The sequence below is a fragment of the Augochlora pura genome, chromosome 4 (assembly GCF_028453695.1).
Source record: "Augochlora pura isolate Apur16 chromosome 4, APUR_v2.2.1, whole genome shotgun sequence".
Classification (NCBI taxonomy): Eukaryota; Metazoa; Arthropoda; class Insecta; order Hymenoptera; family Halictidae; genus Augochlora; species Augochlora pura.
The window spans coordinates 14,080,604-14,099,378 of NC_135775.1; the positions used below are offsets into that span (position 1 = coordinate 14,080,604).

At 36.4% G+C, this 18,775-nt stretch overlaps 3 protein-coding genes across 5 annotated transcripts in view; all 3 read left to right on the forward strand.

The window, feature by feature from the left end:
• The window catches only part of Crzr (corazonin receptor), a 50,143-nt gene that overhangs the window by 9,308 nt on the left and 22,060 nt on the right, over window positions 1-18,775 (forward strand). For 2 of the 3 annotated variants that reach the window (XM_078178659.1, XM_078178658.1), the window contains one exon: window positions 13,628-14,324. In XM_078178659.1, coding sequence (XP_078034785.1) covers window positions 13,698-14,324 — 627 coding nt within the window. In that variant the 5' untranslated portion in view covers window positions 13,628-13,697. The remainder of the gene's footprint in view (window positions 1-13,627; window positions 14,325-18,775) is intronic. The other variant, XM_078178660.1, reaches the window with a different exon arrangement.
• LOC144468421 (uncharacterized) lies at window positions 5,431-6,750 on the forward strand. Its single transcript, XM_078177871.1, has one exon. It carries the CDS (start codon window positions 5,431-5,433, stop codon window positions 6,748-6,750), a length of 1,320 nt encoding a protein of 439 aa, XP_078033997.1.
• LOC144468422 (uncharacterized) lies at window positions 6,910-10,659 on the forward strand. Its single transcript, XM_078177872.1, has one exon. The coding sequence runs from the start codon at window positions 6,910-6,912 to the stop codon at window positions 10,657-10,659; it is 3,750 nt and encodes a 1,249-aa protein (XP_078033998.1).

Sequence of the window (18,775 nt, forward strand, 5' to 3'; positions counted from 1 at the left end):
CTTGTGGCAAAATGATACGCATATATCAGTGTATAAGGTGTACATAAAACTTCGAAGTAACGATCGATCTTTTTATACAGACTTAGGAAAAAATATACATATAAAATGAGACCGTGTATTTGAAAAGGTAAACATTACATCCTGTACCCATATGTCCAAAATAACGTTACTTCGCCTTCTCGAAGCTATGTCAAATCGTCGACGTAATAAACGAAACATTTATTCGAAGACTTCAATTTATTTAAAAATAATTTGATATGTATACTTACATGTATTATATAAAATAAAATTAATAAAACAACTCGCATTATTCCATTTCTGTCAACAAAATAAAATTAATAAAACGTTGTAAAACTAACTTTGCTTCGTAGCAGAAAACTTGCAGCAGTTTGAAAATTACGAGAGGAAGTCGATCAATTCTGAGGTTAAAGTAGCTTCCGTTTGGTCATTTATTTTTTCAGTTAACATATTCAGTGGCAACGATCAATCACTGAAATTCCCACAAAGTCGATGCAATTTAATTGATTGAACCGAAACTAGAAAGTTAAAATTCATCATAGTGAATGACATAGAATTCAGAATTTTAGAATGACACTCAAATTCAGTTTTTTCGAATATATTACAATAAAAATGAATGTTTAACATTAGTAAAATATTACCCGTATATGATCGACGCAATGTACGACGTTTGTATGAGCACAGGCAGTTTTATTAAGACAATTGTTAAGATAAATCTCGACCAGAATACCTTAATAATTTGTTAAAGAAAAATACAAAGGTGCATCGATTCGCATAAAAAAATTATGTGATTTCATACGAAAAATTCGTGTCATCTATATTTTTTATCGAAAAAAAACTTCTATGCAGATTTTTCCGAGTCCAAAAGATTTTTTCTTCAAAAACAGTTTTTATGATATCAAAATGTACTATGCGACGAATATATCTGAATATAAATCTTAGAATATTTTGAAACGTTTTCTTTTTTAAATCTTGTCTAAAGTGTAAGAAAATAAGCGGATCTTAATTATTTCATTTCAGTTTAATTATTATATTGATTAATTACAATGGTATAACGCCTGGTCATTGTTTTCAATCATGTGAACAAGCTGCGTTGCGAACTAACGTACTATTTGATCTTCCCAGTATTCATTCGGAGAACTCACTCGGAATTAATCTCTGCCTTAATTTTTTACTACTCTGTTGTTAAATATGATTATTTAGACATTTTAACACGTCATACACATAGTTTTGAATAAATACGAAACAGTGACTTTCCTGAATTTCAATCATTGACGATCGCTCTGTGCGAAGCGGCGTTGAACGTGCTTTAACGCTGTAAATAAATACTCAGTAATACCTAATAAGCAAGGCAATCATTGTATTAAACGCCCATCTATAACGGAAATGAATTCGACTTATATAACATGTAATAACAGTCTCATTAAGGTGTCTCGGTAATATCATTTCGCGTCAAAGTGACATTTTCATTTCAATAATCAGTATCTGCTCAATAACATCGAAGAACATTGAAACTCTGCAAAACATAATCGTTGATGTGGGTACAGATAAATGAACAAAAGTTGTTTCTTCTTAAATATTGCATATGTTTTAATTTTAACTAATCTTTATTGTACTTAATATACATATATGTAGTTATACACAGAAACATTAGTTGGGAAAACAGCTACCGTAACCTGTATTCAGAATACTAGTATTGATACCACAGCACGAGTTATACGGTGCCTGAAAATTTCATAGCGTCACCTGATATTTTGGTAAAATCTTCTAATTATTTCATGACCTGTCTAATAACGATTTATATAAATTACGATTTATAAGAGAATATTTGAGACAAAAAACAACATTGCGAGGAGCTGTAATTCGGCGGTGATTTATTAATGATTTGGACTGCATCCAGAGCCAAAAAAATATCGATCTGTTGAATTAATCGTAGAACGAATTCAACAGAATATACAAATCATTTGTATATTCATGGCGATATTTATGTGGCGATATCATTTTTCACCTGAAAAAAACGCTATAGTTCATGCGTGAAGACAATCAAACTAGTAGTTACATAATAAGGATATTATGATTTTTATATGGCCAGTATATTCGCCATGTTTAAACTGAATAAAAAACCTTCAGGGAATATTTAAAAAAAAACTATGGCAATTGCAAATTGAAACAGAAACTGCTCGTAGTATGATTAATCGAATTTTCAACATTATTCGAATAAATGATAATTATATTATTATACTAATATTGGTTACGAAATGGAGACCAAATTTTTGTTTATCCTGCTACTATTTTTTTAAAACGCGTATATGTGATTATGGAAATTTCATACTTCCTTTCTGATAAAATAGATAAATTTACGTTTTTTTATAAATAAATATTATATCTATGAATCTGATCATGCATATGGTTTCTTCCATTAATCCTAAAATGTTATTGATACGTCACGTTTTTATTGCTACGGAATAATTTTAAGATTTTAGCATAATATAATAAGGTGACTTTATGGAAATTTCAAGCAGTGCAACTTACTCGTATAACAGATGACATTTAATCCTTTCAATTTTTAACATTTATAATGCTTTGCCAGAATTTTTAATTAAATTATATATTATATGTTAACTGCTACGTACCCACTATTTTTCCTGAATTTTTGCATGCCAATAAGAAAAATGAACGAAAAATCTAATGACCCAATTTTCCTCTTTAAGTGCCCTCTCGTTCGAGGATGGAGATTTAAAACTTGGCACAAAATCTTCTTTCCTGATAAGCTATCGAATAACCCATTGGCGGTTTAATTCGATTCGACGAAGTTGTTGGTTGCTTTATCCGTTACATCGTTATAAAATATTAACATTTACAGTTCTTGAACAATTTTTTCCTGTGCAATATTCGCTCGTTTATATTACTATTTGCTATTCACCGGTTTCTCACCTCTTATTTATCTCTTCAAACTTCTAACTGTTAATTTTTCTCGTTTGTTGAAATTTTGAACGAAAACGCAACAGAACGTTTGGAAACATTAACACGCAGATTTAATAAGTATTAATATGAAAGTTTATTTTTTAATATAACACCGGTGAGTTTATCTTCCGCATGGAAATCCATTTAATTTTTTTGTTCAAGACGTATAATTATATTTGAATTTGTTTTATAGTATTGTAAACCTATTTACGTTTTCAAATGTGTATTTTTTGTTTAGATGATAATTCAGTTTATTATGAACTAATTGTTATAAAATATGTGGGCCAAAATTAATATGTTTTAATCCGATTTAAAGATTATTACAGAGCTCTCTTTTGTCCGGCAAATGATGGAATTTGTCCAGGCTTATTATAAAGGATGTTTCGTGGTTTTTCATTTAGTTATAGTAGTTTAGTGAATTTTTTCAAAAATAATAGGAATATTTGCATAAACGTATATAATGTTTGACCAAGTTTTCAAGTTAAAACGACGCTCTTCTACAATACGCTGTATCTATTTACAATGGTGTTCGAAATCATCTTTTTGCATCCTCTCCGTTAGCCCTAGACCTTGTCCAGTTCTCTAGCGAAGTATTTCGACCCTGTCAGCATATGCTCTGTATACATAATAGATTTTATGAGCAGCTATACCGTATAGTAGATTTCAAATAACTCCACAAGTTGTAGGATTCGCTGCATGTAATCTACAGAATTCGCATGATTTAAACGTCTATGTCTATTTTGACATATGTTACGTAACAAAATTTGGTAAACTTGCTGATGAACAGCATTCTCTACAATTTCGATCATTTTCTGATGTGTTGTCAAGACGACGATTTTAAATATTTATTATTATGTTATACCCTTATCATATTGTCTTAATTTAATACGTATATCTTTGTTTAGTGAATAACTTTTAATATAAAATGGACGATGTCAAAAACCTCTTGTAACAACGGTAATTTGATTTCTTTTAATAATATAATAATTCATAATGGTAGCACAAAACAAAAGTTAACCCTTTGCACTTTTCAAGTCATTTGAACTGCAAATCTAAAATCATTTTTTTTTGCTTATATAGTATTTCTATTATGTATAACAAAATTCATTCTATGCATATGAAATTGAGGCTCGTGTCTTATGTATAACAGTTACACTTTCAACAATTTTTTAAATCTAAGCTTTGTATCTAAACTATACTAGAATAAAAACGATGCCTTAACTCTTTTATTTCCAATTTGTTATACATGAATAAATTTTGTAACATATCGACGAGATTCTTCCAATCAACATGAGACGAAACAAAACATGCTTTAGACTATATTTGTTCAATTAAGTAGCCATTGATTATATTTTATATAAACAGAAACACTTGTCCAAATGTTAGCAGAAGCTTGGTTACAATGGAAAATAACAACAACATGGATTTGTTGATTATAGTTTAAATTCTATATGTTAAAAAGATCAGTTTTACAACGTTTAAATTTAAAAAAAGTAAGTGTTTCGCTTCAAAATACAATTCTATGACCTGGTCAACATAAATCCAGCCGTAGCATGCAGTTCTCTGAAAAGTCGTTACTTCAAATAAATTTTTATCTCTTTATTACATTATGACCAGCAGCTGCTCACCAACTGTTAGGCTACTACCGCGTTTAGAAAACTTTCATTTCGTATGTCCTGTGCAAGTCGAGGTATTTTTCCGGGTTTACTGCCTGCTACGGTCAAATCTCGAGACATGCGGATCGCACGTGCGTACCGTTCCGGGGTACGGTTCATACCTGGAGGTCACCAGTACTCTGGACGGTCACCTCTTCCTTCTTTCCTTTTCCTTCTATCTCTTCACCTATTTCTTGTCTCTACTCTGGCAATAACCAATCATGCAGGACAACCATTCCCCTCTCTCAATTTAGAAATTTATCATCAGCAAATCCGCTTGTTCCACCAAAAATGCACGCCCATACCGAATTTACCTCGGAGCAAAATAGCATCTCACTCGACACTCTCGCAACACAATCTCCAGTACAAACATACACTTCATACGAAATTCATTAGTCTAGACATCATTATCATCTGTTAGTTATTCGCGGCATCATAATCAATTAATAATAGTCACAGAATCAACGTCGTTTATAGTTTTGATATTGTTGTTAAGTGTTATTATAATAAAGAGTTTATTACGTTTACATCCACCAATTCTATCATCCTTGTCATTCGAAAGAATCACCGGGAACCGCGTACCATCAAGATAATCGTGTGTGCGCGGATAAACATTTTGGTCCTTCGAGCCGGATATAGTGTTCGTGAACAATCAACGGACACCGACAACGCAACCAACGGCCACCACCACGGTTGCACCAACCAAGGCACCTCAGCACTGACGTCTTCGCATCGTAAGGTAGGCCCGTTTATAGTATCACCAATTCCCATATAACGTTCCAATTCTCCAACCATGTCCACTCCAAGTAATTCAGTCAGCATTTTACGCCGCCAGCGTGGTAGCATCGTAAGAAAAATCACGACCTTCGGAAAGGTTCTAGACAAACAAGACGCAACAACCAACCTAAAGATAACAATTACGGAATATCTCAATTCACTCACTGAAGCATGGACTCGATTTGAGGCAATTCAAATAGAATTAGAAATACAAGATCCTTCGGAAGAGACGCGACGAGAAGAAATAGAAGAAAGTTACATGAACGTCATTATTCGGGCTAAAGCTCTCCTTCAATCCTGCGAACCCTCGAATGACCCGCGAACCAGCGGTAATGTGTCACCTGTATCAAGCGCGTGTGCCCCGATCGCCATTAAATTGCCAGAAATGAGGCTACCTATGTTCGACGGAACCATCGAAAATTGGACATCATATTATGATATATTTTCGTCAGTTATCGAACGGAACGACAACCTCACCGCTGTACAAAAATTACAGTACCTTCGATCAACGTTAACCGGAAAAGCCGCCGCGTGCATTAAATCTTTAGAGACTACCGACTCCAATTACCTCGACGCGATTGAAATTTTGAAGGAAAAGTTTGATTGCCCTCGCAAAACCATCCTTCGACACTGTGACGCCATACAAAACATGCCGAGACTCGCGAAAGATACTCCGGAAGCCATCGACGAGATGCTAGATACATTAAATCAACACCTACGCGCTTTGAAGAATCTCGGGGAACCAATAGAATCATGGAACTCGTTCTTGGTATCGACGATTCTATCAAAAATTAATCCTGAAACGATCTGGCAGTGGGAACTTACACTAGCGGATAAAAACATGCCATCATACTTGCATTTAATCAGCTTCCTACAAAAACGAGCAAACTGCTCACTAACGGTACGTTGTATACCGACTCCAGCCACCGGAATTCGCAACCATTCATCAGCTACAAGAGCTAAAGACAATCATGTAGTATATCCGAAACAACAAATATATTTCACATCCAAATTCTCGCAATGTTCAATCTGCGACGGAGAGCATAGCGTTCGGGATTGCGAACCGTTCAATACATATTCTCTGTCCGAGCGATGGGAACACGTCACCAAACATTCGTTATGTTCAAATTGCCTACGCGCGGGTCATAATGCTAGGATGTGTCGTTCACATTTTACATGTAGACTTTGTAATGAACGACACCACACTTTGCTACATCAGCCACGCCATTCACACACAGACAGTCGCAAACCCTTAACCCCCTCGACCACATCGACAACCACCAGCTCATTTAAGGAAAAGGAAATAGTTCCCGAACAATCAATACGCAATCCATGACTAATCCATCGGAGAAGATCAAAGGGCATTCACAATATCTTCGCCGTGAATGCCCATCCCAACGAACTCATCGTTACTGCAACAGTCAACGCAATCAACAAGAAAAATAAACCAGTTCTATGTCGAGCCCTGATCGACACTTGTTCAACCGCGAACTTCATGTCAGAAAATCTAGCCAAAAAACTGTCACTACCTCAGAAACAATGTTCCATTCCCGTCGGCGCTCTTGATTCACTAGCCACTGTGGCAAAACACACCGTTCGAGCGACCATTCGTTCGAGATTGAACAATTATCATCGCACCTTACCATTTCTTATCGTACCCAACATTGCTGCTTCCGTTCCTAGCGACACAATCGACCGCACTACTTTGAACCTACCGAAGAATATTGAACTCGCAGATCCGGCGTTTCATCGCCCAGCACCGATCGATATGCTATTAGGTGCCGGCACAGCATTGTCAATTCTAAGCGTTGGTCAAATTAATCTTGCAAAACTCGATCACCCAGACCTTTATCTTCAGAAAACAATGCTAGGTTGGGTTATCGGAGGGAGCGCACCTACGTTCAACCCAATCCAGAGCGCTTCATGTCACACCACAGTACAGTTTGACCTCGCGCGGTTTTGGGAGATAGAAGACGGCCCACAGACACGACGTTACTCGGAATCGGAGAAGACCTGCGAAGAAAACTTCGTAAACACAATCGCACGAAGCAACGAAGGAAGATACACCGTATCACTTCCGTTCAACGACAAAAAATCCCAACTCGGAGAATCCAAGGCAACCGCACACAAGCGACTTCTATCCCTAGAGAAGAGGTTACAACGAGACCCGGAGTTAATGGCTCAATACAAGGCCATTTTTAACGAATATCTGGACCTCGGCCACATGTCTGAGGTTCCAGACAACAATGAGGGATACTACTTACCCCACCATGGAGTGATCAAGATGTCCAGCCAGACGACCAAACTACGCATAGTTTTCGATGGATCAGCTGCTTCTAGTACAGGCATCTCGCTAAATGACACACTACACACCGGACCCAAAATACAGGACGATTTATTCCATATCCTTCTCAGATTTCGTACCCATCAATACGTCATCACTGGCGACATAGAAAAAATGTACCGACAATTTCTACTATGTCCGGAAGATAGGAAATATCAACAAATACTCTGGCGGGACGACAAGAATCACCTTAAAACCTATCAGTTGAACACGATTACCTTTGGATTATCAGCAGCACCGTACCTAGCTATACGGTGTTTACAGCAATTAGCTGACGATGAAGGTTATCGTTTTACCCAGGCCTCTAGCGTATTAAAAAAGGACTTTTACGTAGACGATTTGCTAACCGGAGCCTCTACCATTCACGAAGCCATGTCATTGCGGAATGACTTAACATCATTACTCGACTCCGCAGGTTTAAACATTCGACAATGGGCATCGAACGATAGACGTTTACTGGACGGACTACCCGAATCAAACATAAATCAACAATTACACTTAGGTGAATCATCTATAATCAAGACTTTAGGATTATTCTGGAATTCAGCAACCGATACAATAACCTATACAGTTAAACCCATTCTCCACACACATCGTATCACCAAACGCTTCATCAGTTCAGAAATCGCAAAAATTTACGATCCTCTGGGCCTTTTAGGGCCAGTCATCATTATCGCGAAAATGATCCTCCAGGAACTTTGGACATTGAAAATTGATTGGGATGAGTCGTTGCCCATGTCAATACACACAAAATGGAATCAGTATTACGCAGAATTACCCCTGCTCAATAATATAGTATTCAGTAGGAAAACCATCGTTCATACCGCATCAAATATAGAGTTGCATGGGTTTTGCGATGCAAGCGAACGAGCCTACGGCGCTTGCGTATATGTTCGGTCACGTGATAGCCTCGGTGGCACGCTTGTAGAGTTATTAACAGCCAAATCTAAAGTCGCACCCTTGAAAAGCCAGTCCATTCCACGTCTTGAGTTATGCGGAGCACTATTATTAACATCACTCATGAACACCGTCAAGAAATCCCTGACTACACCAATAGATCGGACAATCTACTGGACCGACTCTACAATAGTTTTACATTGGTTAAATTCGTCACCTCACACCCTTAAAACCTTCGTCGCGAATAGAGTTTCCGAGATACAGACAAACACTCTCATCCCAGACTGGCGTCATGTCAGCTCTGCTGATAATCCAGCCGACTTGATATCGCGAGGCCAAGCGGTTCAAGAATTCCTACAACCATCTATCTGGCAACATGGACCACAGTGGCTTCAACAGGAGCAGTCATTCTGGCCCAGTTGGGACCTAACTCCATATATAGGCGATCCGGAGCAAAGAATAGTTACCTGCTTGGCTACAAAAACAACATCAATTGACACGAGTATCCTTGAACGGTATTCATCGTGGGGAAAATTGGTGCGGACCATTGCACTATGCCGACGGTGGAAGCCGGGTCCGATCGCAAGGGGAAGTATCACTGTCAGCGAGTTGGCGCAAGCGAAAATCACCGTAATCAAGCTATTACAGGCCAAATATTTCGAAAAGGAGTTACGCGCTCTTAGGCATCAAGCGGGCCAGAAAATCCAAAACAAATTATCAAAACTAAGTCCGTTTATCGATCAAGACGGCATCATCAGAGTAGGAGGTCGGTTGCACAATTCAACTTTGACGTTTGCACAAAAACATCCCATTATTCTGCCAAAATCGCACGTTTCAACGTGTATCATCTTAAACGAACACATGAACCTTTTACATGCGGGCACCCAACATACCCTATATTCATTAAGAAGGACGTATTGGCCAATCGATGGTCGAAGCCAAGTATGGCACACCATCCAGAAATGTATCCGCTGTCGTCGAGCCAATCCGCCACCCGTCAATTATATTATGGGCAACTTACCTCAAGCAAGAATAACAGAATCGCGTCCTTTTACCAACGTGGGAGTCGACTATTGCGGACCATTTTTTATAAAAGAACGAAAACTCAGAAACCGTGGTCGCGTCAAGGTTTACGTCGCAGTATTTGTATGCCTAGCCATAAAAGCCGTCCATCTTGAGCTCGTTAGTGATTTAACCAGCGAAGCTTTTATCGCAGCATTACGACGCTTTATCGCCAGAAGAGGCTTCTGTTTAAACTTGTATTCCGATAACGGAACGAATTTTAAGGGAGCTAATAATGAATTTCGGGAACTGCGCGAATTATTACGTTCAGATGATCATCGCGAGAAGATAACCACATTCCTCACAGAACGCGCCATCAATTGGCATTTCATCCCACCCCAAGCTCCCCATTTTGGAGGTCTCTGGGAAGCAGCGGTAAAATCGTTCAAAAATCATTTAAAACGCGTCGTAGGTGCTGAACTGTTTACATTTGAGAATCTAAACACATTAATTATTGATATCGAAGCCATCCTTAACTCTCGACCCCTCACTCCAATTTCATCCGACCCAACAGATCTCCTTGCATTAACTCCAGGCCATTTCCTCATTGGTGATGCTCTTACGAGTCTATGCGAACGAGACTTCAAGGACACTCCGTCAAATCGCTTATCTGCATGGCAGCGTGTCCAACAATTAAAGCAACAATTTTGGAAACGCTGGCATCGGGAGTATCTCAATGAGTTGACCACGCGCCGTAAGTGGACCAGAGGACATCACCCTATAACCGAGGGCACCATCGTTCTCCTCAGAGAAGATAATGTGCCTTCTATGCAATGGCCTCTTGGACGCGTCATCAAGATTCACCCAGGCTCCGACGGCATAGTTCGTACAGTTACAGTAAAGACTGCTACGAACGTGTTCGATCGGAGCGTCAAGAAACTCGTACCATTGCCGACCCAATCGGATGATCAACCCGGAAACATTATTTCTAATAATTCATGAATAGAAAGATATATACCACACAAATATGCACACTTGTACAGAACATCACATTCATACACACCATTACACTTTGATCGGTTCCCTCTCAAGGGGGGGAGGATGTTTCGCTTCAAAATACAATTCTATGACCTGGTCAACATAAATCCAGCCGTAGCATGCAGTTCTCTGAAAAGTCGTTACTTCAAATAAATTTTTATCTCTTTATTACATTATGACCAGCAGCTGCTCACCAACTGTTAGGCTACTACCGCGTTTAGAAAACTTTCATTTCGTATGTCCTGTGCAAGTCGAGGTATTTTTCCGGGTTTACTGCCTGCTACGGTCAAATCTCGAGACATGCGGATCGCACGTGCGTACCGTTCCGGGGTACGGTTCATACCTGGAGGTCACCAGTACTCTGGACGGTCACCTCTTCCTTCTTTCCTTTTCCTTCTATCTCTTCACCTATTTCTTGTCTCTACTCTGGCAATAACCAATCATGCAGGACAACCATTCCCCTCTCTCAATTTAGAAATTTATCATCAGCAAATCCGCTTGTTCCACCAAAAATGCACGCCCATACCGAATTTACCTCGGAGCAAAATAGCATCTCACTCGACACTCTCGCAACACAATCTCCAGTACAAACATACACTTCATACGAAATTCATTAGTCTAGACATCATTATCATCTGTTAGTTATTCGCGGCATCATAATCAATTAATAATAGTCACAGAATCAACGTCGTTTATAGTTTTGATATTGTTGTTAAGTGTTATTATAATAAAGAGTTTATTACGTTTACATCCACCAATTCTATCATCCTTGTCATTCGAAAGAATCACCGGGAACCGCGTACCATCAAGATAATCGTGTGTGCGCGGATAAACAGTAAGAGATACTATATTGTGATTTGTCATTTCGGGAATTCCAATCTAAAGAGCGCGTCACGTGTCGCATGATACGCTTGTCCAATTCCGTCGAATCTTAGCATAGGCGTAAGAGTGACGTATACACTCGCTCACACTAAAAATCGTCCGTCACCATACTTTTTCTAGTTTCGTTTAGAGGACATTCTTTTATAAATAAGTAGCTGTTATAATTTGTACAAAAATATTCTACGTACTTTATTTAATGATTTCATGTACAAAATAATATATATTTTCGTATAAAAACGAATCAGAATTAATGTCTTCAGTGACATCTACGAAACACTAAAAGTCGTTCATCTATTTTTATTTGTAAAAATTACATATATTTAATATTTTTTCGGATGTCTACTATTTTCTACAACTTTTAATCTGTTATACATCGATTTTCCGAGAAGTCCACTGTATCATGAATCTATTTTTTAGATTTCGTTTATTACTAATATATTATTTTATTTTAGTTTCTAATTCGTACCATACATGGGTTTCATTGTTTTTAGAGCAATTACAGAGCAGCCATTATCTGATGATTACACAATTGCGTTTTGGATTGTTATCTTGATAGTATTAATAGGTGTTTATAATATTGAGTTTTTCACGACTATGTTTTACATTTTTTTCTAACATGTTTAAATATATCCACATATCCATAATTCCTTTCATTTCATTCATTCTGCAAATAGCACATTATTCCAGAAGGGAAAATCCATGCTCATCGACTTTTGTGAAAATTATTATCTCTTGACTTTGTTTCGAGCACTAATGTAAAGTTTAGATCGTGCTACTGACACATGGTAATTATTTTTTCGCAAAATCCTTCTAATATTTTTCAGACAATCTTTCTTTTTCAAATATTTTTCTATGTCTGCAACAATTTTTGAAGCACTTTTCTTTGGATCTTCTTTTATTTGTCCTAAAATATAATTTTCGTCATATTCGTTTACTATATTTATCACTCTTTTTGTTTTATTTGTAATATGATTTTCATTTAGGTATCTTTTTAGAATATACTGCACTGTAGTCCGATTTTTATTTACTATTTTTGCAATTTCTCTTTGGAAATCTCTTGAGTATAATAAAAAATTACAAGTTTTTATTCTTCTATTGTTATTTACCTTTTTCTATTTTCCGTCATTACTCAAAACGCTTAAAATGTGTACTAGAACTTAACTCTTACCGGACATCAGACATGCGGGCTTAATATACATTAAGTAATTTACGCCCGCTGGTTAATCTGACACTTAATGAGGAAGAAAATATTAAAAAAAACAATTAACCACACATTGTTTAGTTCGGGAAATCCCCGGATATCGCTTCTACTACATGTTAACGAATTTCAAACATTAATTTTTATTCGTTTTTATAGAAAACTGTATATTATCTTGTACATGAAATCATTAAGTAAAGTATGTAGAACATTTCTGTACAGTTCGTAACAGTTACTTGTTTATAAAAAATATCCTATAAACTAAAGTAGAAAAGATATGGTGCTAGACGATTTTCAATGTAGCTGACTGTATGTGCATATGAATAGTACGTGGACAATTTTAGCAAGACAGTCACATGGACTACTAGGCAGAATTTACTGTACAGTCGTAGGAATAACACAGAAACAATGTAAGCTAGCCCTTAATACTTATACGTCCGCATGACGAAAATTCGTCATTTGTATATTACAGAAGATAATTAATTCTTGTTCTTTTAATTCTAAATAAATTAAATTCTAACTTTTACCAAACAGAAATAATTCCAATAGAGATAAATTTGTTTTTTATCATTTTCCAAGATTTCACTGAGAAATATATGATTTTTAACAAGTTACGTTGTTTTTATATAGACCGTATCATTTCTACAAGTAGTGTCATAAAATGCCGACATTTTACAGAAAAAAATTACCGGACAAATATGTGTTAATACATAGACTATTATTAGGTAGAATTTAGTGTATTTACGCAGTTTCATAATATCGAGAAAAGCAATAATGCCACACTTCCCTCTGCATGCAATGTTTCTTTCGAATTCCACCTTTCTCATGTAACTGTCAATCTTTACAAATTAGGTTTTTGCCGAATAAGGAAATGGACCAAAGGCATGAAAACCGAGAGAAATGAAACAGAAGAAATCACACGATGGCAACGTTTACTGAACTGGCGGGAAACTTTGCCTTGGCCGTCTTACCGGCCTGCGACAATTTGACTGCTACGTCTGTCGAGTATTCCCGTGGACCTGGTCTCGGTCTCGATTCTCAAACATGGCACAACAACAGCGAACTCAAGCACCTACATCACTTCAATTCGTTAAACAATGTCACGTGTCTGGAACATGCGCCACAATTAACAAACAGAATCCTGTTCAAGGTTATCGTTTTATCCATCATGGCGATCCTCAGTTTTATGGCGAACGTAGCGACCATCTATTCAATCGCAAAAAATCGTCGTCGTCGGCACAGTTGGACTGCAATTTACACATTGATTTTACACCTGGCTGTAGCTGATCTTTTGGTCAGTGTATTCTGTATAGGCGGAGAAGCAATATGGAGCTACACAGTAGAGTGGATATGGGGGAACGCTACGTGTAAACTGTTCAAATACTTACAAATGTTCAGCCTATATCTAAGCACGTTCGTACTCGTATTAATTGGCGCAGATCGTTTCATCGCTGTGAGATATCCCATGAGAGGACTGAACACGTCTAACAGATGTTGCAGGCTAATTATCATAGCTTGGATACTGTCTCTCATCTTAGCAGCTCCTCAGGTAAGCATTTTAAGAAATTTTTGTTAGGTGTTTCATATCAATTCAAACGTAATTGTACAATGAGGGTCAAATCAGGGGAGAGTTGTCTTAATCGTACCACTTAAGCATATTTAAAAACATGTGAAAGTGATAATTTTTTTCTATAAAAGTAATTGTTTAGAGTAACACAATGACATGTTATTTAAACATTTTTTATCTTTATAAATGTGGAAGAAGGCTTATTATTAACTTTAATTTCAATTTTGAAAAAGGTCGAAAAGTACAATTTTAGCAACCTGTATCCCAAACCGTACCTTTGTTATCACTTTTACAATACCTAATTACACGGTTTAAAAAGCGTACTATTGAAGGTGAAAAGTGGAATGTGGTCATTTGTAGAATGATTTGAGTTTAATTTATATTATATTTATTTATTGAAGAAACGGATACTTATCAAAAATCAAATACATTGAGAACAATAATAGTTTAGTGTTTGACAGCACAGAAACATGTTCCTGCGCATCACAAAATGTTAACAACTATTATGATTGACTGAACCTTTAACCCTTTGCACTATAATAACGAGTCAGACTCGTGATAATGATTTCATGCAAGATCTACTAAATAAGAATATTATTAATTATAATAATCAGCCGAAATCAAATTGAATTCTTCTGTTATCAAAGTCTAGAATCAAAAGTACATAATGACTCATACGATATTGACAACTTCCCCCTATATGTAGAATATTTGTTTTTTACAAACGTGCCTAAATTACATAAACTATCAGTAGCGTTGAGCATGACACGTGTAAGATACATAACACAAAAGCCACAAAAGCCCATAAAATGCAATCTGTATCACGAACCGAAGGGCTGAAACGCATTGTCCCAAAAAGTGACAAAATTGAATTTATTCGAATATTTTACGATTTTGATAATAAAAAAATCCATTCAAACATTCTCTGCAATAATATCGTTACAATTTCAATCATTGTAAAATAGAATATATTGGGTTGGGGAATAAGTTCGTAGCGTTTTTATATTTTCTTTCATTTTACAACGATTCGTTGCTGTTTGACAGAGTGTATAATATTCATTTGATAAAGCTGTTTCTGCTCTACAAAACTGTGTTAATAGTTATAACAATAAATTAATCCATTATTTACTATTTATTGTTTATTATTTTTTTTATTACGTGAAAGTAATAAATAAATAAAGGAATAATGTAATTTCTGTCCTTGCAAACGTCAAGGAATGTTTTTTTCCGCCAAACCCTTGAAATCTGCAAGCGGACAGCTCGAATGATTATTACGGCCGCCGGCCGTGTGTCGCTACAGCTTCAAAAGTAATAAAAAATTCAATCATTCGAAAAGGCGACTAGCACAGTTTTGTAGAGCAGAAACAGCTTTATCGAATGAATATTATACACCTTGTCAAATAGCAACAAATCGTTGTAAAATAAAAGAAAATATAAAAACGCTACAAACTTTCTCCCCAACCCAATATAAACGAAATGATTTCCCACATTGCCAATTATAGTCACTTATTAATGTACAACATATACCTATAATTTAGCTGGAAGTCTAACTTTGATTTGCATCTTCTACCTACCAAACTAATTGAAATCAAATATAACAAAATTTTGTGTTCTGCTACATTTGCAAATTGTTACTAATTATAAATCGGCTAATATTCATACTCGTAGCTTTTTAAAAAGAAAAAACAGTGGAACACCATATAAAAGATGAGAACTTATTGTTAGCTTTAAATTGAGATTAGATTTTCATATAATAGGTAGTATTTTACAGAACTCGAAAACAGTACATCATAGCTTAAAATTGAAGTCATACAATCACTGTAATTCATCTAGTTTGTAAATGTCAACGATTATTGTGCATAGTATTTGTGTACGCGTTTGTTGTATCCGGCGCGGAGGACCAAAATTATGTATATGCGTTTGGTACAATGCCGTAGTGATGAAGACGCTTGTTTGCTTCTATTTACACTTTATCAATACAACATTGTACCGATATGAGGGTTGCCTTTTATGTTTCGGGATTTGGCAACTCTAGTGTTGCAATCTGGCAACTGACAGCTCTATCGTAAAGTTGGACATTTTTGAGGTTATACGTACTCAGAACGTTTTCACATACGAGCGCTATTTGCGTTGTTTACAGTAACTTAAAAGATTCATCACGGCCCAAAAATGGAATTAAATCGTGAACATTTTCGTGCGATTATTTTTTACAACTTTCGACGTGGATTAACTCAGCAACAGTGCATGGATGAACTTAAATCAATTTTTGGCGATGAAGCTCCATCAAGGACCAGTGTTTATCGATGGTATGGTGAATTCAATCGTGGTCGTAGTTCACACCAAGATGAATTTCGTGAAGGTCGTCCAAAATCAGTTGTTGTTCCGAAAACCATTGATACTGTGCGCGAACTGATATTGCAAGATCGTCATGTGACCTATCGTGAGATTGAGACAACCTTAGGCATTAGTGGGACCAGCATACATTCAATATTGCATAAACATTTGACTGTAAAAAAAATTTGAACCAACCGCCGAAGACGGATCACTCTTCACCACGACAATGCGAGCTCTCACACATCGGCTCAAACAACTGCATTTTTGAGCATCCAAAACATCGATTTGATGAGTCATCCGCCGTATAGTCCTGACTTGACACCGAATGACTTCTTTTTATTCCCGTACGTAAAAAACAAACTGAGAGGTCAACGTTTTTCGACACCTGAAGAAGCGGTTGCTGCATTCAGAATGCATGTTTTGGAGATACCTCAATCAGAGTGGCAAAAGTGCTTCGACAATTGGTTCAAACGCATGCAAAAGTGTATAGATCTTCATGGGGAATATTTTGAAAAACAATAAAGTGATTTTCGATGATTAATATTTGTTTTTGTTCTCTAATCCCGAAATATTAAAGGCAACCCTCGTATAATGTTCCCGATTTCTGAATGTGTTCTAAATGCGTTATGTTCGACTTAAGATTTCGTTCTGAATGCATTATGTTCGAATTAGGATTTCGTTCTGAATGCATTATAGTTGAGGATGATTTTCATTCTGTATGCGTTATGTTTGAGTTTGAATTTAGTTCTGTATGCGTTATGTTCGAGTTTTACTTTCGTTCTGACTTTCGTTCGTCGTGTTCTATCTGTTGTCACCTCGGATTTCTGTTGATTGGTAGAGGGTAGTTTTTGGTGGAGGAAATGAAGCGTTTTTGATTGGAGGTGTGTGTGTCGGAAGGAACTTGGAATGAAGTGTGGGAAATTTGGTCGAAAGTTCTGGTTTGTGTCGTCTTCGTTTGTCAAAGTAAAATTAATTAGTGGTTGTCCGTGCAACGGTACTGTGGGTCTGTCGCACGTGTTGTTCGTTCGTCGAGTCGAATTTCTTAAAGTGCGGTAGTCGTGAAGTCGTTTCGTTGGTAGGATTTTTTACCTATTGCCGGTCTATTCGCACGTTTATGATTTAATTGCTAATGGGATGGCTAGGCACGTGCGACCTTCGGTATTGCCATCGCAACAGCATTTAACTAAATATATCAATTATTGAATATTACTTATTTATTGTCCCTAGATTATTTAAATTCCACAATCTAATTATATTAATTCCGAGCAAGTTTAGCCTGTATAAATAAGTATACGACATTATGATAATAATAACAAGATTTTCAGCTTTTTTGTAGAATAAGATAACCGGTAACACGCACCCACCTAGTCATAACTAAACCTCAAATCTTAACATTCATGAAAATAAAATGTTATCATACAATTATGAACACGTTAAAAATGTTATATATTCCAAATGACTGCAATTTGATCGAACTATTAATTAGGGACGCTGATACCAATAATTCATCCGATTGAGAAAATTTCCCGAACGAACAATTATTAATAATGATCATTTCATGATCACTTATTATAAGACAAAAGTGTTGATATGTGAAACTTTTATAAACCATAATTTAAAAACTCTTAAATGAGCAGGTCAATGTTACATCTCTATCAACACAACTGTCTAAAATAGAACAATTTTATTATGGAGTATCAGAGGCGGCAGCGAGATCTAACCAATTGTAGTTCATATTAACGTTAATCGGTTTTGATGGACATTCCGGAACGTATTTTCATGCCGCATGTATTTTTTCTCGTCTCGAGGAGGAATGTCCTTGTATCGGACGGGTCGACACGGCGGTCTTTTTAACCTTTTAAAACGGAACAGCTTTTAACTTTTTTTATTTTTTAGGTACTAAACGGATTAGTTCGTATACAATGACTAAAAAATGTTTTTCAAAAATCACACATTTTTTAACATTTTATTATAAATCTAGACTGACAATTTAACCAGTTAAGTGTGTTTGATGACTATATCCGTCATGGTGATGTGACAAAATCTTGTGTCTTGACGATTATATCCGTCATGCGTAAAATATTGTTACAATTTGATAT